Source organism: Antrostomus carolinensis, unplaced genomic scaffold (genome assembly GCF_000700745.2).
Source record: "Antrostomus carolinensis isolate BGI_N321 unplaced genomic scaffold, ASM70074v2 scaffold20753, whole genome shotgun sequence".
NCBI lineage: Eukaryota > Metazoa > Chordata > Aves > Caprimulgiformes > Caprimulgidae > Antrostomus > Antrostomus carolinensis.
In genome coordinates this window covers 12849-39268 of record NW_010303401.1, presented here as the reverse complement: position 1 = coordinate 39268, position 26420 = coordinate 12849, and the positions used below count along the sequence as shown (strand labels likewise).

The 26420-nt window shown below is 36.1% G+C and overlaps 1 protein-coding gene across 1 annotated transcript; it reads left to right on the top strand.

The window, feature by feature from the left end:
• Nucleotides 1-2049: 2049 nt before the first annotated feature.
• On the top strand, nucleotides 2050-26132 carry ORC5 (origin recognition complex subunit 5; the record flags this gene model as incomplete). Its single annotated transcript, XM_010164086.1, has 12 exons — nucleotides 2050-2235; nucleotides 3283-3375; nucleotides 6274-6471; nucleotides 10087-10161; nucleotides 12644-12755; nucleotides 13106-13236; nucleotides 14576-14624; nucleotides 15151-15241; nucleotides 16401-16453; nucleotides 17716-17828; nucleotides 19668-19715; nucleotides 26022-26132. Coding segments are annotated over exons 1-12 (1191 nt in total), but the record flags the coding sequence as incomplete, so codon positions are not given.
• Between the last annotated feature and the right edge of the window lie 288 nt (nucleotides 26133-26420).

The following is a 26420-nucleotide window of genomic DNA, read 5'->3' as shown; positions in this document are numbered from 1 at the left end:
GGGCTCCGCGGAGCGTGTCCGCGCTGCGGGGGTCGGGGGTCGTCATTCCCCCTCGGCCGGGCCTGTGGGGAGCCTGAGGGGAAGCAGAACGGTGTGAGTCCCGTCGGTTCTGTCATCTATCACACAGAATGGTGGGGGTTGGAAGGGACCTCAGGAGATCATCCAGTCCAACCCCCCTGCCAGGGCAGGCTCCCTACAGCAGGTCGCACAGGAAAGCGTCCAGACGGGTTTTGAACATCTCCAGAGCTGGAGGCTCCACAGCCTCTCTGGGCAGCCTGACCCAGTGCTCCAGCATCCTTACGGTAAAGAAAAGTCATCTTCCCTGATGAAGTGTAGAAAAACATCCCAAATGTAGGTATTTTAGGACCAGTGCACTTGAGAGAAGCCCTCCTAAATCGTCAGGTCCAGCCATGAGATCTATCTGACTTGTTGTGCTTTTGGTATCCTTACCCGGACTCAGCTGGAAAGTAACTTAAGTTTTGTCCCTCCTGATCTGGCTGGAGTCACCTGTACAACCTCCATACAACCTTCACTGGTCAGGAACATCCTGAGTTCAAGCTGTGGCTGATACTAGCCCTGGTGTCACCATTGCCACCAAATCCAAATGAATTGTTTCATGAATGTGCTCTCTAAACATCCTTTATCTTGTGAACTCTAGGGTGGGATCCCCTTGAAGATTAAGACACTTGCCAATCTGATAAAATGGGCCAGGGTTATTTGTGAACTTGTCTGTATGGGAAATAATGTGCCTGGTAGATGAGATTGTGCATTTGGTTTTTTTCGATAGCTGCATTACTTGGATTTCTCATATTTACTTTGTGATTGACTTGTTTATTTTTCAAGTTGCTTCAGATCTGCAGTTTCTTGATATCTAACTGTAGTCCTCGTTAGGTGTGATATGATTACTTAAAAATATGTGTAATTTCATAGAATGGTTAGGGTTGAAAGGGACCTTAAAGATCATCTAGTTCCATTTCCCATGCCATTTTTGATCTCCTGCTAACCTAATCTTTTCTCATGTGGCATTGTACTTATGCCCAGCATAACATTTTTGGTTGTAAATACTTATATTTAAATGTGTTTGGAGTGCTTTGTTTATTGTCTTTGTCTTGATAACTTACAGGTATTCCTATCTGCTGATTAGGTATCTTTATTGTGCTACCTAAATTTTCCAAACTTTCTTTTTGGGTGTTATGTGACATGTGACAAAGTCAGAGTCCAGCTCTTGAGGCTACTTCCTTTCTCTCTCTGCATGTTGTCCTTACCACGAAAGGCCAATGTGCCATCTTTCCAGCAGTTTTAGAAGCTGCAGACAAAGTAGTATCTTTGACTGAGGTGTTTTTTCAAGTTCTGTCACTAAAATCCAGCCTTCCCAGTGTTTGGACGATCAAGTCCTTCAGTCTTCCTTGACTAGCCCTTGTCTAAAAGGTAGACTGTAATTAATGTTACAGCTTTATCTAACTGGCTTGGGCTGCTACTATTTTTAAGGAGTACTTCCAGCGGGAAGTACTGTCAGCTGAATTTTCTTTATATGCCTCTGCTGCTTTTAAGCTGGGGTAAGCAGTTGTGTTAACATGTGAAGAGCTATTATTTTGTCATCTTCATCTTTCCTTATGCCCTACCTCTCCTCTGTTACTTGTAAATCCTAGTTTATTGGCTGTCCAGAGAGGTGATGATCTGTGACCAATCTACTTTCCTCATTTTATTCCCTTGTTGCTTTTAAATGTATATAAAAACAGAACTAAATATGCATTTCTCCAGAATGTATATAAAAACAGAACTAAACTACAACAGTTGTTTGTTATATTGATTTGCTCATACCCTGTATGCCTTTCTCTTTTTATTTGCTTTTTTGGCTTCTGTCTGGCATGAAAATGTCTGTATAATGCCTTAGATAGTAAAGTTTGATTTTGATGAAGTCTCTTTAGTCTGTTATAATTACACCATTATCCCGAGCTAGAATGTCTGTTTAGATTTTATGTCAATTCCTGTTCATTTTCCTCCTTTAGGTATATGACAGCAAATGATAATTAAACCATTTTGTTTTCCAGATCACTTTATTTCTTGACTCTGCACCTCAGATGGGACATGCATGTTTAGGTGACTAACTACAGGAAAATGAAAATGCCTAATCTTGAACACCCAGCGTACCCAGCAGCGACGCTGCTTCACTTGGAAAGTTTGGTGCCTTGTCGAGAATCCCAAGTGTCCATGTTGCTGTCAATATTTGGGGAGGTAGAGCTTTTTATACTGTATGTTTGAATAGAACAAAGAGATTCTACTGTCTCAGAGGGGACAGCAGAAATTTAAGAGTGTTTTTGTGATGTCATTATGAACATAGTTCGGTTGTTTGTGGGGGTTTTGGGGGGTTTTTTTATTATCCATCTTTAACTTTAGTGTTTGGCAGATAGAGTCTGAGTACGTTTGAAGGGTCAAAGCTATTTTGCAGCTGGAATAACCCAAACAAAAGCTATTTGTGCCTCGCACTCTCTGATGATTTCTCCATGGCTCTGTTCCATCTTTTCCAGTTAGTCCTGGGAAGTAAGTCTGTCTTCTTCCCTGGTCTAAAGTTCCAGGAGTGTTTTTTTTCTTCAGGGGGAGCATAGAAATTCTATTTGGTTTTCACCTGTTAATCCAATAATCTGCATGCCTGAATTCTAAGTACATGAAATTGGTCTGATTCTTAGTCCTGTTGCTGGCCATAGATTTGGAAATCACTGTCTTGTTAATTAATTCTGCTACTGCTTGGCAAAGCTGTGGTAAAAAGTAATGGAGATTTTTATCTGCAAACTTAAAAGCAGTTGATATAGCCATTTGCATTCAGTTAACAGAATGGAAATTAGTATCTGTTTCTGGTTCTGCCTTTAATTATAGATAATAATAATTACATTAAATTGCAGCATTTAAGTTTTATGTGTTTGTTACAAGCATAGTGGCAACAAGTGTTCTTAAAAAGAAGACTTTTCTCTCTTGGGGTGTGTTTTTGTTTGGGTTTTTTGTTTGGGGTTGGTTGGTTGGTTGGTTTGGTTTGTCTTTCCCATGAGAAATGTATCCTCATGTTACAGCAGTCTCACTGGTAGCTTTTCGTGCTGTTTGATTCTTGGGACTTACTGTCCCAGCATTTCAGTGAAGATGAAACATAAAACTTGATCATATTGATTCCATAATACATGGCATATCTTAACATTTAATGTCTCACTTTAAAAGAGAACTTTTCCTTTTCGTTGATCATTTGAATGAGAAAGAAGAATTGAAATAGCAACAACTTTTTTCCCCCCCTAGCGTCAGCAGTTTAGTTTGCCATCCATCTTTATCTATGGACATACATCTAGTGGAAAGACCTATGTGATGCAAACTCTTCTAAACACCTTACAGGTAAGAATATTCCCAGTGGATATTGAATTTAGAATTTATTTGTAACAGATGGTCCCTCAAACTAGCTTCTACTAGTTTTTTTTCCTCAGCCATTTATGCCTTCTTGATTCTCTCCACTTACTGTGTGATGAGTGCATCACTTCTCACTAGTGTACTTGGGATAAAATTAAGTCATACATACTGGGATAAAATATAAATCATAATAACTTTTCTAAGAAAACATTTTTTTTTAAAAAAGGAGCCAAATTTTGTTCAACTCTGTAAAAGGGACTTAACCTGAAATAGCTCCAGTGACAAGTAAGTACTCTTAGGATTATTCCAGTTCAATCTGAGAGTCACCTTATTATACCTTTTTTGAATCTTGTAATTCTCCTGTAAACTAATTTTACTTGTATAGGAATAAAGTGAGGGAGTATATGAAGAACAGTGAGTAGAGTTTGCAGTAGTGGAATTTTGTTTTATTTGTTTTGTGTTAACAAACTAATTTAAATTATATTCATTTCGATCAATTTAAATGTCAGCCTAAGTCATTAAGACATTTTAGTGACTTAAACTTAGTTAAGTCATTAAAAGCATTCAAAGCAAACATACAAGCTATATGTGCTTGCTGAAAAAAAAAGTGAGTCTGAAATTATGACAGTTACTGGCTGAATATTAGACAACTGCCATTCTTTCTGATACCAATAGTTGTTTCTGCAGACTTGAGGTTAACTTGTTGTTTCAAACTTGGTTAGTTCCAATCAACCCTCTTGTAGAAGCAAGAAAATCTGTCTTTCACTTAGAAAAAGAAACAGTGCAGTTCTAAAATGTTGGAGCAGTGTTGCATAGAAGCAATTGATGTAATTCCTGAACAATAAATGATTCTTTTTTTGCTTAATGAATCAACTCTAAATGGGAAAAAAGTGCATTGATGGCCCTTTGTAGTATTGTATTTTCAGAACCTGTTTGAAAATATGAATTTTGTGCACTTTAATTTATTCTAGATCCTTCAAACAGCTTGGTATGCATTACAAGTTAAAAACCCAAAGAAACAGGATGCCATTCACAGTTGCTAATGTAATGAAATTAATTCTCCAAGTGTATTTGTGTTTACTGAGCTTGGCATTGCCAGGTCTTTTGCGGATGGAATGGATCTTATTCTCCCATGCCAGTACAGTTGCTGTTTTCCTGTATGAGCATCACTTTCATAAATTCTAGGACTATATGTTCTTTTACAGCTTCACCATCTAACATAAACTTTCTTGGGATTCCTGCTCTTAGAAAACAATGTCAGAGTAAGAAAGAAGTAGACAAAAGAGGACTGATAATTTTGTCCCAAAATCAGGGTTCTTTTTACCTAATGTGCAATGAGCCAAAAACCAGTTGAGATACTTGTTTAATTCATGTCTGTGCAGAGATGAGTGCTAGGTGGTAATTATCTTGCTGTTTTGTGGTGTCCTCTTGTCCTTTTCATTAAAAATTCTGCAGAGGGAGAAAGGTGGAAGACAGTGGTCATGATCCTCTTTCATGCAGCAGCCTTTCACGCAATGCTGGTAACACTCTGCTCCCCAAAGATGTGGCCAGGCCCTGGAATGGAATAGGATTTAAACAGCAACTTTTTCTACAGAACTTCCTGTTGCCAAGTATAGCTGACTCCTACATAATGTGGTGTTGTGAATCACATCTGAGGCACCCAGCTTTCCTTCTGCTGTGGAGGGGTAGCATTTTGAATAGGTGCTTTTGGAGATGTAGCCCCTTTCTTTTTATAGAGTTCAAAATCACAAAAAAGCTTTTTATTACACACTGTTTGAATGGATTGCCAGCATATGCACACACTTTCCCACATCTGCTGAATCATATGCCATAAGTAGAAAGACTGGAATGAAGTACTTGGGTTGGTTTTGGTTTTTTGTGGGTTTTTTTGTTATACACACACACACATTCCTGTATCAGAAGTTTAATTTTGCAAGTAATGCATATGTATCCCAATGACTAATGTTTTCCAGAGGTTTTAACGTTCAGTGTAAAAAAGAGCATATGCCTTACCAGAGAGTATGGGGCTATGCAAATAATCTGTTTCTTAAAAATAGAGTTGCTAGAAAATTGCCTTTTTTGCCTTATGTAGGTTTGAATACTGGTACTTTTTTGGAGTCTATAGTGTCTTCTATTTATAGACAAATGACCATAACTTTTCAATATTACTAAATTGGTACTTACATTTTCTGGATTGCCACAGAATATATCTCATACTGTCCTTTTTTCACATGTTCTTTGCTCTGAAAAGGTCTGGTTTTCTAGAAATGTTCTGCTCAAGCGGGCTGATGACATGTCTGATATAGAAGCTTACACTTTGTCACTTGTATGCAGTGGATGACAAAAGCATTCAGAGTCATTGTGGGGAGTGTGCTCCTAGATTACTTTCACAGAATCACAGGATATTAGGGATTGGAAGGGACCTCAGAAGATCATCTAGTCCAATCCCCCTGCCGGAGCATTTGTAATATCAGCTTGAGAAGTTCATATTCTCTAGACACTGTAATTTGTAAAGGATTGTTATAAAATACTAAAATACTGTAATGTGTTGACTGTCTAACTTTTATTTGAACTAAATGCTCTTCAGTTTTCTTTTTATATGCTGCTCACAATTTTTAAACATAGTTAGAAGATACACTGTGTGTTTCATATGAGGATTCGTCAGGTCTGTCTTTACTTTGTGATATGTAATATTTTGACTAGGTACAGAAGTAATCATTCTTTTTTGGCAAGGTTTTTTGGTTTATGCTCTATATTCTGTTGGCAAGGTAGGGTTTCTTTCATTGTCTCATCTGGTAGAGAAAACTGATTCTGGAGTATTTACACTGAAAAAGCCAAATAAAGTTGTATCTTTTTTTTTTTTTTTTTTTTTTTAATCTTCTTCAGCTTCCTCATGTGTTCGTGAACTGTGTGGAATACTTTACTTCACGACTTCTTTTAGAAGAAATTCTCATCCAGTTGCAGAGCTGTTCTTCTGAGGCAGAACAGACTTCTCATGTGCCTTGTGATAGTTTCAATGACTTTGTACGTCTCTTTAAACAAGCTGTTGGGAGTCAAGAGCTTCAAGATCAAACATTATACATTGTAAGTAATTTAGTTTTACTGTTCGAGTTTCATTTCACTTAAGAGGGCGTGAGTAATTGTTATCGATAGTTTCTATGTGGAATGTGTGCACATAGGACAGTTTTCACAAAATTTCTGTGTGGACCTAATTCAGAATCTGTTGTTACTGGTTAGATTCTTTCAGTTGGTTTACTGGCTTTAGATGAAGTTCTTAATTTTTCCTGGGTTTTGAACTTTTTATACACAAAAACTGTCTAGCATAACTAGTAATGAACATAAATTATACTGCATAGTTAAATTAAGTATGTTACAAAATCTTCAAATGTAGAGAGCCTGTTATTTTTTATGATTAGTAAGTCATGCTTATCTGTTTCCTTGTGAAGATAGCTTCACAAGAGAGAAAGCAAAGGTGGGAAGCAGGGCAGAAGTGAATTATGGAGCATGCAAATGACAGGACTTGGTTGGCTAGAGTAGGTTCAAGTTAGAAGTTGTATTAAGGAACAAAAATGCATAATTTCCTCTGTAAAAGTGCTGTTGAGCTCTTATATCTTCAACTACGCTTGTGACCCTCAGGGACAAGAACTGTAGTTTTAAAATTGAGATGGAAAAAAAGACTGCAATTAAAAAATTGGTGATATATGCAAGTGGACACAGGAATGATTGAATCAATGTACTACTGGAAGGTTAGGGTTTGGGTTTCTTTCTGTGATAATCTTAATTGCAAAAAGGAGTCAAAATTCGCAGACATCTCTAACAGCATTTATTGTGCCAAGAAATAGAAGATAGAAACAAATATCAGAGATACAAGAGGTCTGAAGAAAGCACATAGACTCCTCAGAACGATGTTTTTTTTCTAACTCTCACTTAGTTGAATAAAATCTATTCTCTTTTCTCAAAAATATGAATGCCATAGTATTAATGATGTGTAACTCTATATACGCGTCCTGGACCTACAGAACACACAAACTGAAACTTCAGCCCAGCAGTAGGAATTCAGGGTTTGTTGAAAGAGGTGAAATTCATTATTTAAGAAAACATGGAAGTGGCTCAAGACTGAAAGCTTAATGACCCTGGGTAGTCACTCTGCACGTCTCTTACAACAATCAATGAGCGTACTGCTTTGGTTTTTTTTCAGTCAAATAAGAAGTTCATAATTACATTGTACATTCTTCATTCCATTTCACAGGTCATAGTTAAATAAAGTTTATTTCCATTTAAAAATATTTAACTAGTGAGTTAAATAACTTCATATTATGTTTAGTAAATAGTACTATCTCAGTTTCCTATAGCTCATTAAGTTAATACATTTGATATGCTTCTTAAAAATTTAATGAAGAAAAAATGCACCAATACTTAAAATAGATAAGAAGTTATGTATAGATAATTAATTTTAATTTACTGTCACAAAAGTGCTATTTGCATCCTTTAGTGATTCCATAAGAACAAAATTTTTCACTAAAATAACCTTTAGGGAATTTCACAGGATATTTTTTATAGTAAAATTTTCCTTTCAGATTAATATTTGCATTAAAAAAATGCTCTACATCAGTAAATAATGCTTCATGTGTTATATGAAAATTACTATCACTCAGAAAATTAGGAAGTTCTTGAACAATAGTTATAGAAAGCAAACCATTAAATACCTAGAAAGGTTCAATTATATCACGTAAATAGTTGCTGAATCAGAAGAATTAAGTATTAAATTAGTATGTCAGTTCTATTCTACATGGCAACATACAGGAATGGGGGAAATCAATTATTTAATGTATATTAACCTGTGTCATCTGGATTTATTGTAGAGTGGTTTAAATTGAGACTGATGGAAGACCAGCATGCTAGTAACATAAACTGGCAATGCTAATTTATTCTATTTCATTTTGGTAGCAAATAATGTAATATTTCAGCCCAATTAACTCAGAGCAAATTAAGATGAATGTTTATGTTCAAGCAAAGGATTCTAAATTTGTTTCCTAACGCAAACATGGGTACTGAATGCTTGTGATTACTTCTGAAAAATGAATTTATTCATTCTAACTACCTGAAAAACTGGAATAGATATAACTTGTATTCATTCATACATTTACAATATTTATCACTTTACAGAAGTAACAAGCTGCTTTTTTTTAATGTAAGTTGTCAGACAGTTCAAAAATGTATGGTTTTTAAAAAAAAAAAGCTGAAGGATGACAAATCTATATTAAAACTAAAGAATAAGAGGTAGATTTGTAGGCCTGTTTCTGTGAACCATTTGACGTAGTCCACAAGCCAGGATCACAGCGTAATTTCTCTGCTGTAAGTAGAAACTGTAGTTTGTTTTGCACTTAAATAAAGAGTAAGATATACTTAGGTCAAGACCTTGAAGCTTGGTGTTTGGTAGCTACATGTCACTGGGTCCAATAAGCAGTATTTTATTAGTAAAAATACGTAGCCTCTGTTTTGTCAGTGGCATAAAGCAGTCTTCATCCCTGAAGTTGTTTATTATATGAACCAAATGCAGATGTCAATATAAAATCATATGTTGTATTGTAGTTTTAAATAAATAGCCAAGCAGTGTGAGCTGTTATTGCAGAGATGCTGCTCTTTCAGGTTTTTTTCCTGTACAGTGTGATTTTGAAATACTGTCTTCATAAAATGTATCTTGGTTGTCCACATAATTTTTTTTTTTTCTTATTGTGAGCAACAGAAATGATAGATGTCTTAATATTTTGGTGTGGGGATGAAATGTAAAAGGATAGAAAAATATAATTTTCTAGGAACTTATAGTTTCTCTTTCAATAGCAGTAATTCAAACGAAGTAATGAACTTCAGAATTTAGATTTATATTGCAAGTAGTAAATAAAACACAAAAGAAATGTGTTTCTGTTCTCTTTTTTCATTTCTGTCAAGATTTTAAGTGTACTGGGAATATGAATTTTTTGCCAAAAGATAGCTGTGCATGTTTTCATGCGCCTATTTTTTTTTCTAGGCTCCAAAATATGTTAGTTGTTTAGATAAAGTGTTTCTGGTTTAAGCTGTACATACGCTACGAATTTATTAGTGCTGTGCCAGGTTTGCATACATTACAGTAAATCCTCGACATTTCTAGGCTGCAAACTATGGCAGGAAAAGTTTCTCTCGAAAATCAGTTGTGTGATTTCCAGATTCATAGCTAACTCTTTGAAAATATCAACTCCTATTTGTTTCTGAAAAATAATTTCATAGTGGGAAAAGGTAGCTTTCCTACAGTAAGCATATTGATATGGTGCTACAGTGCTACACACAGATTTTAAATGTGAGAAGAATTTTGAACAAAAAATGAGGTGTCAGTGGTTGTTAATGATATCATGGCTTTGTCAGTGATATTCCTGACTGATATACTTACGTCTTAATTCTTACTGCTATAAAGCATGAATACGTTGCTTGCATGGGGATTGTGTCTTTTTTTATATGGCATAGCTGCTTGGGCTTACTGGAAGCACACATGGAGCAGTAATCTCTATGATGTTGCTTGTTTCAGTGGTCTTGATACTTAGGTGGCTTCTGCTATCTAAAAGCTGTCAGTAAAATTGGTTTCCAGCCTCTAAGAATTAATTGTAAGTCCACGTGAGAATGGAAGTTGACATTGTCTATATAATAAGATCACTGTTTTTTTAAAAGGTACTGGATAGAGCAGAGCAACTGAGGGAAATGGAAGCAAACATCCTGCCAGCGTTTCTTAGGCTTCAAGAGTTGGTAAGTGTCTGGAAAAAAATTACTGTTTCCTGCATATTGAGAGTAGCTGAACATGTGGTATCTGTCCATCTAGGCTCACAGATCAAGATAAGTGATTCTTTAGATGAGAAAAGTTGCAAAACTAATCCCTCCCGCCAAAAATAATCAACTGGCAGTGGTCAAAACTAGAAACCAAACCAGAATTTTAACACTGGCAGGTTTTTCTTACACTCTTAATTTTTTTTTTTCTAAATTCTGTTTAATAGTATCTTGTTTTACGATATCTGATCTGTTGTAGATTATTTTGAGGCTAGTATCAGATGCATAGCTGTCTTTTCTAGAATATTTTTGTTTTTAAGAATAATGTGAAATTTTTCTACTCTTCATTTAAAATTCTGCAATAATTGCAGGAAAAAAATCTCAGGCAGCCTATAATCTATAAGGAAAAGCTTCAACATAACTTCTATTAACTTGGTACAAATAAAGAAATAAAACACCTTTTAGAGTTTATCATGTGTTTGTGTGGGAATCCAGAGTCTGCTTCTGAGTCAACTGCTGATTCAGAGAGCCCAACCACATTGAGTAGCATGAATTTGCAACTCAGGAATCATGTTTTCCTCAGGTTTCTTCCATGTGGAACTTCAGAACACTGTGTGATGGCTGACTTGAGGATGGTCAGTTAACCACCAGCTATTGGTTTGTGGCTGGAGCTGCCCAGCTCAGCAGCTGCCAAGGTGCTTCATGATGCAATGTGCTTTTTTACACTTGTACGGGAATTGTGCTGCAGTATGTTTCTGATTGGAGTGAACCCTGTATCTTTCCTTCTCACTTCTGAAGTATCATAGCTTATGCTTTGGAATAAGGAAAAATGGTGTATTCTCTGAAAAGAAACTGAAGACAAAACCAAAAGATGGTGGTACTTTGAAATGTCTGAACATCTGAATAGCTGAAATTATACTTGTTATCTCAAGACTTTTGTGTGGTACTTTTAATCTTCTGGTGACATTGATTTCCCTGTTTACTGAATGAAGACTGATTCACAGCTGTGTTCTTAATCCTGGCAGCTGGTGCATTTTCTGTCTCTTTTTGTCTGTTCTGTCCATGTTCTGGATTTTGCTGAAGAAGAAACAACCTGTCTGACAGAGAGAAATGAGGAAAACGTAGGTCTATGGTTGCTGGTGAGGGACCAAAAAACACAGGCTAAGACTTAAATATGCTAGAGAAACACTCTCAAATTCAAGAGTAACCTCCAAATAAATCTGTCAGCTTTCCTGAATGCTATGATTCCAGTTGCTTAAATTCTGGATTCTGGACTGTGGCTTTGTAAAGCTATTGTGCAGCTGATGTTGCAGAGGGATGTTGTAGGAGCAAATCTACTGTATCACTTCCTTTCCTGGAGTGAAAGCAGATGAAGAACTTAATTAGTGGTGAAAGACTTTATGGGACTGGGGAATTGTTTGCAAAGATGCTCTCTTGTTAGAAGAAAAAAAGTTCCATAGAAATAGAGAAAGAAGAAACCATAAATATGAGCGGTTGCCACTTTGGCAAGAAGTGGGAAGAGTAAATAAAAGAAGATTCTCCCTGAATTTCAGAGAAGGGGAATAGCATTTAAACTTTTAATTGAAGTCATTCACAGCTGATATTAAGGCTTGTCAATTCAAACAGGTTATTTCTTTTTTTTTTTTTTTTTTTTTTTGAGGTGTCTCAGTAGTTTTGAAATGTCTTTCTTGAAGAACCATATTTAAAAGCATCTTTTATTACACAGAATTTTTAGTATGGTTGCAAAAACCTTGCAAAAAGGAATAACGAAGCATCATCTTCACAGATAGTTAGCTTCATATTAAAAAGGTGATATACAGAAGGATGACCAAAATAAGGAATATTTTTTTAATATGAAGTGTTTTGTTATCTGTTGACCAAAACATCAAACTCTAGGCAAGTATATTGTCAATAAAAACTTTGTTAAAAAGAATATGTTATTATTTATAGCCGTGTTGATAACTAGTAAAACAGTTGGTAGAGTACACAGATAATACTGTGTTTTTGTTTTGGGATGTTTTTTGTTTGTTTTAGTAGACCAGCTTACCTTTAAAATAAAGTACTAGATAGCTTGGTTGCAGAAAGCACCGAACTTGCTTTTGCTTTATAACTCTTCCTGTTTGTTCTGAAATTCTGGGTTTAATTGCCAAAGTAAAATTCTGGTATGGATGGAATCTACTTGGTATTGTCTAGTACACGGAGCTTACATGTTAGTGAAATGGCAAGGGACGTGGAGAAATCTCATGTAATTACAAAAATCTGCAGACATATGAGCTTGATTAGACCAACTGAAACTTTATTACTATGCTAGTAATTTGTATTCAGCTATAAATTCAGTTATTTTTGTGGAACAGAAAAGTCTCAGTAATTTTTTTTTCTCATAGATATTGTAACATGCAGTGTTATTTTTTCTTTCTCTGCTTATCTGTCACTCTCTCCCCTTTTTTTTTCCTTCCCTGTGTAGACTGACAGAAATGTGACAGTTATCCTGCTCAGTGAAATAGTGTGGGAACTGTTCCGTCCAAATACTGGATGTTTTGAGCCCTTCACCTTGTATTTTCCTGATTACAGCATAGGTAAGCTAATTCTTTAATCTGCTTTCCAGGATTGAATAATACTTTGTCAAACAACATCTAAATGTTTTTTCCATGTTCATCAGTACGCCTTTTACAGAATCTAGAATATGTAATAGCTACTGGAATGTAAAAGTCTATAGTCACACAACCTCTAAAAAATATTACTTTGAGATGTTGCCAAAACATCTCAAAGTAATATTTTTCTTCCATTATATTTGCTAGTTCTTCTACTTTTTAGTGGATTTTGGGGTTTAGTGATGATTATAGTTTGGTTTTCCACTTAACTTGTAAATTGTGGTCAGTTTATTAATTTAGCTTCAAGTAAGCAAAATTTATTTTTGTTTAAACAGGACACCTGCAGAAGATCTTGTCTCAGAATCATCCACCAGAATATTCTGCAGATTTCTATGCTGCATATATCAATATCCTGCTTGGTGTCTTCTACATGGTCTGTAGGGACCTGAAAGAACTTCAGCATCTGGTGAGATGAGCTTCTTTAGAGTTGTTGTTTTGTGATGTGATGTTTTTAGCCAAATAAGCTCTGGCAGTCTAGATTTATTGTTGAATATGTACAAAGACAAGATCATGGAATGATATGGAAGGAACCTTTAAAGGTCATGTAGTCCAACCCCCCTGCAGTGAGCAGGGACATCTTCAACTAGATCATGTTGCTCAGAACCCCGTCCAGCCTGACCTTGAATGTTTCCAGGGATGAGGCTTCTACCACCTCTCTGGGCAACCTGTGCCAGTGCTTCACCACCCTCATTGTAAAAAATTTCTTCCCTGTATCTGGTCTGAATCTACTCTCTTAAGAATGTGTTGGCTCAAAATGCAGTTTCTGTAAAAATCCATAACAAAGGTTGCAGTTGTTTTGGTGGCTGTGAAGGGTTTCAATTGCATGTAGTTTTCCAGTCAGAGGCAACAAAAGCTGCACTAATGAGATGCTGGGCTGCACGTGGTTCATTCAGCCTAGAACTTATGTTGGAGTTTTTGAGCTCAAGCCATTCCTTGATATCAGAGAGTGACTGAGAAGACTAGGCTACCTTTGTTACCTGTTGGGATAGGGCGATAAATGTGATGAAACCTTTTGTACCTAGTGATAAGTATAGTAGAAGCAATTGCTGCAACTGCAGCATTTTTTGAGGGACAACTTCATTGCAGTCACCGCTAATGATTTGTTTGTTTGTTTGTTTGTTTGCAATTCAGTCAGAGGGAGTTATAGTTACGATTTTACTCTTTCAAGCAATGGTAGGCCTCACTGTGCTTCTTTTCAGGTTCTTTTTACATGTGGTTATATAGCTTTGCTCTCGTTGCTACCTTCTTGCTCAGGTGGATTTCTGTAATCCCTAAATAGCCTTCTGTAGTATTCATTTCCTGGGCTATGCAGTGGAATGCCAAACAGTTGCTTTCAACATTTGAAGGAGTAACTCAATCACATGGTCTCAGCATGTCCAACCTCAGGTTCTCTTGTTTCCCATGTTTATTAAATATAACTTGCCACTCAGCATTCTTTATACTTCAGCATTCTGTGAAACTTAACTTAAAATTTGAAACATTATTTGGGAGTGTAAAATTTTCACTTGATTTGCCTCCTACAGAGGGTTTTAAGGTAACCAAACTGCTACAAGCCAGATCTGTTGCACAGTTTTACAGAAACATAGCATATTAATTTGTGAATGTTTGGAAGCAGGCGGCATACTTACTGACTAAAAAGAATTAATTTGTTTTGCAAAGTAATGAATTATGCTGCTTGTTATCTTCTATAGCTACATTAAATATATAGTACCTTTTTAATTTGTTGTACTTTTTACCTCTTCTAGGCAGTGCTCAATTTTTCTAAATACTGTGAACCAGTGGTCAGAGGAGAAGGTAAGCATCTGTCTTTAATTTGAGCAGGTGTATGAGAGTGGAGGTGCTGTCCCGTGGGTTTTGTGGAGGCCTTTGCTTTGATCCTCATTGTGTTGTGACTGTTTCTCTGGTCACAACCACATTGCTTATTCCAGTAGCACCCAGTAGGCAGCATTTGCAGCAGAAGTAGTAGATGGCGTTTGTTGTTGGTGGTCTGTGGAAATGAGATGGAAATAGTGTGAAAACTTGCTTCCCACTATAAATCTTTCCCCTCACTCAACTGCCAAGACTTCTGCAAAGTAGTAAGGTAAGTAATTTCTGTTAAGGCTAAGGAGGAGGAAAAGAGAACAGAGGTCTGCCAAACTGTCCCAGAGTATCTCAGAATAGTGCTTGCAAATGGATGATGCTTGCATCATCCCAATACAGCATTTCAGAGTCAGGGTGTTAGACTTACAAAGTCATGTCTGTGACTGCTTAGGTGTCAGAGATAGAGTTTTAGTGTTGTGTGAGTTAAATGTTTAACAGAGTTTATCCTGACTTGGTGCAGCAAATGAACGTGACACCCGCAAACTCTGGAAAAATATTGAACCTCATTTGAAGAAGGCAATGCAGACTGTTTATCTCCGGGAAATATCCAGGTAATCTGGGGGGCGAGGGCTTGTTTGTCTTGTTGATGTTGCTGGTTTTCATAAGCTTACTCTCTAAATATTTACTCTCTCAATTGCGTTTCCTGGCTAGTATTTCTTATTTGCTAGATAAAATCTTTTTTCTCTTTAATGTGCATTTCTTTCTTGCCATGTAATGTTAGAAATAGAGTATCTCAGGAGGAAATTTTTAAACTAAACAATATGTGTAGCATACAAAATATTTATTAAGTAAAGCAGTGACAGCAGGTTATGTTCTCTTTTTCATTTATCATGATGCAGATAGATCTATTTTCTGTCATGTATGAAACTGCCAAGCATGGGAATCCATCACCAGAATATAGAGGTGCAGTTTAAAACACACCTGTAAAGTTGACTTGGCAGATCCTCACCATAACAAGGATATATGCAAACCTGAAAAGTCTGATGAGACTTTATAGGTTTTGAACACCTATGTTCTTTATCTTTGTTTAGTAGAGCTAGGTTTGTACATTTACTGTGCTTTTTCCTTGTGGTATACAAAATGATGATCTAAAGTCATGGCTGCTCTAACAGTGTCATTCCTTAAGGGAAGTTTTAAAGTGAAGTTTTTTGCTATTGTTTAGGAAAACACCAAACCACTTGAAGACATTTTTCACTGACAAAATGTTCTGGCTTGATGTCTTCAAAGTTTTTCAGTGAAGAGTAAATGTTGCTTTGTTTTTTACAGACTTCAAAATTACATCATGAATTAATTATAGTATTGTTCTCACTAGGATAAACAGTTATTAAACAGATTAAAAACTCCCAAACTATCTTTTTTTACTTTTTATCCAATTCTGCATTGTTCTTGAAACTTAGGATCCTATTGATCTTGGCTTACTGGTGGTAGTTGGATGGAAAGAAATTGGTATTTTACAATTAGCTTGTACTCACTTTTACTTTTGTACCTTAATATAACATTACCTTCTGCAGTTTTTTCATATACACATAGTCTGCACATTGTTGAAACTTATGTGCAAGGTAGTAAGAGTTGATTGGTATTTTTAATTATTCTCTTACTGTACCCTAGCCAGCGTCATTAAATTAAGATATACATATACCAAGCCAGCAGTTTTCTCTAAAAGACTAACAAATACTTCATCTTTATATATTTGCATTATCTGTCTTTTAGCTCACAGTGGGAGCGCTTACAGAGTGATGATGGGGAACCCGGGCAGTTGAAAGGTATCGGATACAGTAACTCTGGAGGGGATTGGGACATGAAATGTGTACTTTTCAGTTTGACTTCGTCATTATTATCTGATAGTGTGTGAATGGAGTTATATAGACGAGGTTACCTGTTAGCATTCAGTTACAGTTCAGGCTAATCTTGTATTTCGAGGAGATGTTCTATAAAGGACTTTAATTTTTTTCCCTAGAACATACCTAGGATTAATCTTTCCAAAGGTCCTTTGGAGGTAAAAGCAGATTTATTTAAATCCATATTTCTTATGTAAGAAATTGTAAATGAAAGCTAAAAATGCTGTCCTTTTGTGCCTATGTGAGAGGAAATTATTACTAGCTATCGTGTAGGATACTTCTCATCACACTCGGGGCTCTGAATCTTAACTTTTAAATGTGTTTAATTCCTCAATCTCTATTTGCTGATATTTGTGGGTTAAAGCATAAGGGTACAGGTACTTCACAGAATGAGAAAACTTCAAAATGAAAACCTGTAAGCAAAGAAGGCACAAGAGGAGCCCCTTTAGTGGTCTCCATAGTTGGACAACTAATGAAGTCAGGTGGTTTGATCATCCAATTCATATGCATAAACTCTGTAAAAGAAGCAAATATGGTGACAAGGGCAGGGTCTGTAGTTCTTGTGTGTTTGAATGTGTGAGACTTTAATCTTAATGAAGTACACATGTAGCAGGCTGGGTCAATGGGATCAAGTTTTAAAATTTTGAAAACATTTTATGTAGGAAATAAAACAATGGCTAAAAATTGTGAGATGCTGAGCTGTTTGTCAGAAGTGCAGCACTACTTTCTCCACCATGCCAACCCTGTTCCTGGCTGAGCTGTCTGGCACAGTCTGGAGCAGCCTGAAGGTTGGGTCTTGGAGAAAATCTTTGCCATTGTATTTAAATGCATCTCTTATCTGCCCTGTTTGCCAGAAAAATTACCTTAAATGAAAGTAACCTGGTTTTTTTTTTTTTTTTTTTTTTTTTTAGAGAGGTCACATCTTAGTGATTTGTGAATCTCCAATGCTTCAGATACAGTTTCTGAGATAGGTCCATAAAGAGTTCAGAATGTTAGTTTTGTTTAGCTTCATGCTGTTCCTTGGCCCTTTACTGATTTTGTATTTGTGATAGTGGGGTTGAGAAAATAGCCATACTGTAGTTAAAGGAGAGAGCGAACAGAAGAAGAATGGAAACGAGTCTTATGTGAAGTTTGTGGATGTTCAGAGTGGGTTTTGGTGAGTCATAAACTGTTTGTTTATTTTATAGGACTTTCTGCGCATACACATGTGGAACTTCCTTATTACTCCAAATTTCTTCTAATAGCTGCTTACCTTGCCTCCTACAATCCTGTTAGGACAGATAAGAGGTTCTTTCTTAAGGTAATGAGGTTTTTTTCTTAGTGCTGCTCACTGGATTCGTGCATACTGCATTTCCTAGTTTAAAGCTCTTCAACTGTTCATTTTGAGCTCTTGTTTCTCTGTGTGGTTCATTTGATTTGATCAATTGTTTTCCTGTAGATCACATTGTTATTGGTAATGATCCCTTAGTCATTATTTGTGTTTAATAAACGCAAATACCTCTTCATGTTAAAACACGCTTAACACTGTTATAGCACAAGTATTGTGCTTTGCTTTTTTAAGTTGATAAAGCTCCATTTTGTAAACATTTTAGTGGAGCACCTGTGGTGTCCTTAGGTATAAGCCACACTTAAATTTCCAGAGCAAGATGCAAACCACAACTGTGTTAGCTTTTAATGAGGAAAAATGACATAGTGCATTATTAACTTATTTATACATTTTTAAGCTTCTGAAACATAAACATACAAACGGTTTTGCAGAAGATGTGGTTTCATGAGCTGGCACATGTTGTGTTGAAATGGTGGTAATGCATTTTTTAGGATGAATGTATTAATCCTCACTACCAAATCATGGGCTAAACCCTGTTTTCTGTAAGCACTTGCCATGTACAGGTTGATTTATTTTTTCCCCTCCTCTTTTTGTCTTTGGGCTATGTTGTGGCTATGCTGCAAACAAATGCTGTAGTGCCATAGAGTTTGTAGTCTGTCTGTTTCTTATACAAGATCTTCATGTTCCTCAAGCCTGCCTCATTGCGTTGTTTTTGAGGTCTTAATTTGACAAAACATAGGCAAGAAGACAGATTTCAGAGAAATGATTGGGCAATTATGCTCTCTATGCATTTTACCAAATTCACAGTTTTCTACATTATTACAGTATGTATTAATATATGCACATGTGTATAAATGTATGGGATTCATGGTAGGTAGGTATGAACAATTGAAGAAAATGAGAACAAGACAAATTTTTAGAAATATGCTTGTTTTCTTCTCTCTTGAAAAGAAAGTTGTAGATACATGTTTTGAGAGTGCAGTTCCTAGTGATGCTATACTAGTACGTTAGTTTAAATATAGGTTTCGTGTTTCTGGTATCATCCTACATTGCAAGCTGTAGGTGTTTCAGCCTTCTGTCTCGTCCTTTCCTGAGAAGAGTGGAGAATTACTTGTAGTGAGTGCAGATTGACAAGCTTTCTTTATGGCCAATCTTTGTTCTTTTCACTTGGCCAAAACAATTTCTTTGTAAGTGGTTTATTTGCTGAAGAAGTGTTTTTGCCCAAATTTTTCCATATTGGTCTTGGAACTCAAAGAAACAGGAAGGCTTACAAGAGTCAAGTCAGTAAAACATGTTATCAAAAAGGCATGATAAAAAGATTCCTTTGCTATCTCTTAAGTGTGTGTGATATGTATTAATTGAATGAATTAATTTTTTTTAGTCTGGCAAATTATGTAAAAGAAACTTAAAGCCCCATCTAATATTAAGCTCTTCAGAAGTCCGTCGTGAAAAGACACAGTTACTGAGTTAACAGATTTTTTTCTGCCTTTTCTCATCAGTCCCTGATTAGGTCAGAAAAAAAAACCTTATACATGTGATCAAAAAATATTAGCGTGTTGTTTTTATGGATTGCACCACTTTGGACACAATGAAGCAAGAAGTAAGGCAAGTGTAATTTTAGGGCTTCTAGTAAGAAGGATTGCTAGTAACGTCAGAGACAAATACTGGAGGTGGTGCAAAGAAGCAGACCCAGACTAGCGTACTGCTGTATATAAGTAACAATTCTTTGTTGACGGTTTTGATTCTGTCTTTGCTTTAGAAGAGGATAAAAATAATTTACATAAAATGCTTGCTCTTGTCTGTTGTTTACAGCATCATGGGAAAATTAGAAAGACCAACTTTATGAAGAAACATGAGAAGGTATGTATTTCATCTTTTGAAGCTGAGCTTGGCAACAAATATTTTCTTTCTATTGTACTGCTGGTTTTGTATTTTGTTTTGCCTCATTGTTTACTGTAGAAACAACAGAATTGCATAAATAACAATTAGTGCATTTGTTTCTCGTGATAACAAAGTTCTGAATGATACACATATTATTTCATTTAAATTTAACTGTAGCATAAATTTGTCTGTTAAAGCCCTATTTTTGTATATAACAAAATGTGTTTAATAAAGCTAGTTAAAGGATCATACATGAAAGACCAAATCAGAATTTTTCTCAAAGATGTTATAGATGGTTAGTAGTTTTAAAAGTCAAGTCACTTTAATTCTCAGTGATGCAGTGAGGTTTAAGAGCTTAAGTTTCTGTGTTGGCCTTGTAAACCTTACACTCCTCCTGTCTGTTGTTTAGGATTCCATCAGACTGTTAACTAAGCTTTTCGTGGTTATAAATAGGTAAATATCATTGATTTCAGTGGAGCTCTACCAGTTTTTACTGACAGAGGTCTGATGTGCTAGGAAGAGCAAATACCTATATGTGTATTTATATCTGTAATTTAAAAAGAGAAATAAAATTTTAACATTTGTAACTTGTTGACTTATTTTTAAACAAATGAAGAACAGTCCAGACAGCACTGAATCCTTGCCAAAGCAATCATTATATCCTATTCTTCTCTATGCCACAGATAGTATAAATAATAGGAGAAACATTTTAATACTGTACTTAGCCTAATAATCTTTTACTTCTCATTCTGCCTGTAGCCTTTTCCCTAATTTTTCTCTTGTCCCTGCAGGAGGACGGAGTCCTTGGCTATCCAAAGACTTTTTTTTTCCAAGTTCTTTTATTTTTGTAGAGGCACAGTTTTTGTATGTGAAAGTGTAAGTTAGCATAGTTTTACTTCAACAGTGCAAAGTGTTGCATTGCTGGGTAAGATATTTATGTAAACTTAAGAATTATGAAGTCTCTGAATGCATGGGTCCTGTACACGTAGACCTCGTGTGTTTTGTCCCTGGCACGTTAACTCCTGAGAACTTCCAGAGCATTTAATTATTTTCAGTACTGCTATATTCTTGAAATACCTCTACATCTTAATTAGTTGATAAATAATTTTCAGGAGAAGGAATAATTATTGTATCTTAAACCAAAATGTTCTTCTTCCCTTGCGTCTTCTGCAGGAAAAGTGTTTTGTTTTATTCTTTATTGGTAACAGATTTCCAAGATGATGAGGTGGGAACAGCTAGAAACGTAAATGAAATGGGAACATAGAGATTTGATGACGAAATACCAAGGTCATGATCACCTTAACCACACCGTAGAGCTTGTTCTCTTGTGTCATTGTTTATGTTAAATGGACTTGTGTCTGAGTTCACTATTTAGTGTTGAGAAGTGCCTGCATTAACAATGAATTGTTTTTCATTTTATTATTATTCCTGTAGCAAACTAAATGCTACTGAGTAGGTACAAAAACAGAACAGAAGGAGTTACTAAGGAAAGAACTGTAAATGAGGATAACTCAAACAAATGTAAACTAAATTACTGGTCAAAAAAATGAGTGAGATTTCAGTTACTTTAAAAATTTTAATTTCATTAATTCTGATTTTGTAGACTTTACATTGATCCTACAACCTAAGCATTGAATTGATGTTCTGATAGCATGCTTAGACATGTGTGCAGTTAAAGAAGCTTGATTTGTTGTCCATCTGTAACAAGTAACTTGCATAATCAGGAAAGATTTCCAAGACTGCCAATAGTCTAATTCTTTTACCTCTGTTGTAGTAAAAATTAGTGTTACTTTGAAGAGAATTAGAACTTCATAATCCTAGTAAATCAAATACAGTTAACAGAAAATATCTCTTGAGTTGACAGTGCTACATTAACCTCTGATTGCATGCTAGAAACAGAAGTGTGTCTTGGGGATTAACAAATAGGATGGGAACTTTGTGACATTTCAAAAGTACCTTTGCTTCTAGTTGCAGAGCACTGTTTCTCTGCTTATGTGTTGCTTTATAGTTTACAGGTAAAGACTCTTTCACTGTAAGTATTGATGCCAGAAATTGAAACTGCTTGTAGGTCGGAGCACAGTCTGGTTTTGAAATTTTTTGAGGCATGCTAGCTGTGGTAGTGGGGAACAGGACTGCAAGTCCTAAGAGGATCTTACAGACCTATGTTTCTTTTATGATACTGTAACCTTTATAAATATTTGCACAGAGATAAAATCATCCAGATGTAAACTTGTATATTTTGGTACTATGATTCTATAGTGAAGGAAACTGAAATACAGGGATAAAGGATAACATATTTAGTGTTATAAATAAAGGCTCATTTGCTTCAGTTGGTGTCACAGCTTATACACCTTGTACACCTTCCCTCAGAGAACCTTGTCTAAAGACTGATTTACAGATCAGATTCACCTAACTCCAACTGGGTGCCTGCATCTAAGCTAGTGTCTTTTTATAGACAGTGCAGAGTTAGTCGATGCAGTCGTTGGAGTGTAGGGTGTGATTTGTCTCATTCTGAAGTAGGTTCTACATTCAGTCAGAGGAATTGCACCATAAACTGTATTGATTAGATTTCTACTGGCTATAATGGGAACTTAGGAAATGAGTTTGGCTGTACATACCTACTTGGCAGGAAGCTAACTTTAGATAAATAAATCTTTGCTTAAAAGTTTAGGTACAGTCAGACTAAAAAAATCTGCTTCTTGATTCTCAACTCTTTTCAGTCCAGAGGCCATGGTTATTTAATTAGAAAAAGTAAATCTTGTGAATAGGGGTAAAAATTTTACTTTATCATTCTATTAATTGCCATGTTGCTGATAACAGCAGAATTTGTCGGGTTTCTTTGTATGGTTGCCCTGGAACAGCATTTTTCCAGTTTAGTGACAAGTGAGAGTTGTTCCTGGTGAACCTACTTTTGCAGGAATGTGCTTTTTCAGGTTTCAGTCTGTCAGAAGATCAAATGTGTTGGTGTGGCTTTTATAGGAAAATATTTTGTCTAGTATATCTGCTTCAGCTTCAGTCTAGAATTTGTTTTGTATCAGAATTTCTAGCTTACAACTGAAGATGCTTCATTTGTTTGTTTTTAAGCGAGATGAGGGTCCCTTGGATTTTTTTAAATCCTGTTCTATGTAGTACTCTGCCTAAGCTCCATGCAGAAGATTTGTAAAAATCTTACCCTTTACTATCTTGTATTTGGAGGAATTTCTAAACCATTTGTATTCATCCAGGAATTTATTTCTGTCGAACTAGAAGTTATGCTCTATTAGAATTAACTCTTCTGGCTTTTCCAGAAGAAAGCGTTTTTCCTCAAATAATTTGAAAGTTCAAACCAGTATTCTGTCTAAGTAGAGAGCTGGTAATATTAAGAGCAATAAACTTGTGAAGTAACTGGGTATTAAATACAGCTTCAGGGATTACTACATGCTTATTGTGCTTGCTAGGTGCTTGGAGCACATATATTTTAATTAATATATGTTTATTGAGTTTTTCCTGTTGATAATAAAGAATATACTTCACAGAACTGGCACGTTTAGAAGCAGAAGGGCAGGGGATTGTACAGTTCGTAACTTATGCCATACCCGCATTCTGACTGAGGGTGCTGTGCTAGTTTTGACTACGTGTTTCCATTATTTTTCACACTGCTTTCTTTGTTAACCAAGAGGTAGCTTTGGGGACACCTCCTGGATATGAAAAACTAAAGCATTGTATTGGAAATACTTTTCTTTTTTGCTGAAGAAGTGACTGGTTGTGTTTTACTGATGACTAATGCCGTAGAGGTGCTGGTGGTTTATTTGAGAGGTGTTCTTTCCCAGAAGCATTTTGAAACAAACTTTCTTTTGAAATTCCTCTTTAATCTTGGCTGCAGTGCTAGTACGTGTAAATCAGTGTATACTAGAAAAAAGGAAACTGGATGTCAGAGTAGAGAGAATGAAATACAAACTTAAAAGGAAACAAGTATTTTCTTTGCCAGAACTTTTGACAGTCTGAGTCAAATAAATCTCTGTGGTCTTAACAGTGCTGCCTGAGTTGTAATACCACCCAGTTCTGTACTTTTTGTAAAATGGGTTATTTTAAAGATATTTAACATTGAAAAATCCAGTAACTCATATTTCTGTGAATTCAGTTGATTTCAATGTTCCTACATACAATAACCTGTAATGCCTAAAACGTCCAGGAGTGTCAGCTGAGGTACGAAGATGATGTGTATGGTTCGAAAAAGGATAAGGGAAAGAATAGATCTGTAAGTGCAAAGTTGAGTAAATACGGTGTGTTCTGATAACACAGTTTTCCTGTAGCTGGCAGGTAGCTCTTTATACAGCAGTTCCTACCAGCAAAGGAGCTGACCTTGGGCTCAGCCAACTGAACTCTTTATTTCAGTCAGCCAAACTCATGGGAGGTGGATGCACTCTAGGCCCTCACACTCATCACTCTTTGGGCTGCATCTTGCATACTCTCTCCAGTTTTGCTCCACCCCCAGTACAAGACACACATCGATAAACCCGACCAAGTTCAGCAGAGAGTTATCAAAATGGTCAGAGGCTGGAGCACTTGCCCTGCAAGGAGAGGCTGAGGGAACTGCTGCTGTTCAGGCTGGAGAAGGGAGGCTTAAAAGCAGCTTGTCTTGTACCTACAAAGAAATCATCAAGACTATATAGTACAATGGTGGATGGTGAGAGAGTGAGAAACAATGTGTGTAAGCTGAATTGAGATGTTTATACTGAATATAAGGAAAAGCTTTTTCCTTATGAAGACAGCCAGGCAGTGACACTGGTTTCCCAGAGAGGTGATGCAGTCTCTGTCCTTGAAAGTTTCCAAGACTGGACTGATAAAGCCCTGAGCAACCAGGCCTGACCTCCTAGCTGACCCTGCTCTGAGAGAGAGGGGTTTGACTGGACACCTCCTAAGGTCCCTTTCAGCCAGAATTATCCTATGATTGAGTGGATTTTAAGGAAGTAGAAATATAGTAGTAAAGGTGTTTACTGTGCAAAACAGTAAGTTGAAGTGTTCTCATTTCTAATTTTCTGATCAAAAATGTTTTCTTTGGTTTTGGTATCAAAATGGAAACATTTTCATTGTGATATAAAGGAAGCAAAATAGAAAATGGAAACTGCGAAGTTAGTACCAGCCAAAACATATAAAAAACAGCAGTTTTGTTGGGAAGAAAAATGAGCAGTTAATACATTTTATTCCTACAGAGATAGTTGATAATTAAAAAAAAAAAAAAAAAAAAAAGGTTTTTGAAAGTGAAATTCACAGAAGAGCTGAGGTGGGCAAGGACCTCTGGTCTAGTTCAACCCTCTTGCTCAAGCAGAGTCACCTAGAGCTGGTTGCTCAAGGCCATACCCAGTTGAGTTTTGAGTATCTCCAAGATGGAGACTCCACAACCTGCCTTGGGCAGTAAGTTGTTGTACTTAACTGCCCTCAGGGGTAAAAAAGGTTTTTTCCTATGTTTATGTATAATTTCCTCTATTACAGTTGGTGCCCATTGACAAGTCATTGTATTGATGTTCTAGACCATAAGGCTGTTTCTTAGATTAGTTTAGTATGGCATTTAAGATGAGGAACTCTTGTGACTTTGCATCTCTGTGAGAGGAAGAGACAAGTAATATGATTCAAAGAAAGTGGATAAATTGATACTTTAGCAGAACCTTCTCGTTTTATGCTTTTTCAAAATGCAAATGCTGATAAAATATTTGTCTTCAGTAAGCAAAACACAAAAATACACTTAAATTGTTTGGCTATATAGATTTGTAAAAACTATTGTTCTGTTTGTGCATTTCTTTATATGTGATTATAGACTGACTGTAGACAATAGAATAAATCTAAACCTTTAAATTTTTTCACTAGCTAGAAATGAAGTGTGCTTTTAAGAAGCCTAACTTGTCTCACTGTTGATAAACTGTGAAGAAAACTATGTACACCTTTACAATGCCGTAAAATGTAGTCTTTCCTCTTTAATCCTTGGATTGGGCAAAGTAATTTAATATGGACAAGTAAATCTGTAAATTTAGTACAAAAAATTTGGCATCAGATCCTCTGCTACAGCTCAAAAAGGTTCGTATTTATTGTGTAGTTTGAACTCTTGCCGAGTTAAATAGAGCTCCATATCTAGATCTTTATCATGATCAATAAGCATGTACTCAGTGTTTTCCATAATGTCTAAGTAGGCTGTATGAAAAACTACTGTGAATTACAGTGCCTCTCCAGAGACTAAAAAGATGTGAGAATAACATCTTGTGGTACTCCAGGAAAGATCTATTGGATTGAAAAGTCTTGTTTCTGTTGTAGACCAGCAATCACCTCCTTGGGCCAAAGCCATTTCCCCTGGACAGACTGCTGGCAATATTATATAGTATTGTGGACAACAGAGTTGCTCCAACTGCAAATATATTTTCCCAGGTGAGTGTGTACTTACTTTCTTTGTTTCCTTTTTTCTGTCTGGAATTTTTGAAAAGGTTTTACATTGCTTTTTGTAAGTCATCATTCTAAGGAAGTGTAATGAGAAAATAACCACAACAGTAATTTAAATTGAAGGCTCAGAGTAATATTTATCTGTATTACTAGCTATGAATTCCGGATTTTATCTGTGTAATGGTCTGAAACCTTCTAATAGCTCACTTTTTCCTGATCCTGATCTGTGATCTGGGTTGATTAGTTCCCTGGCTTCTTACTGAAGTCTGTTTGCAT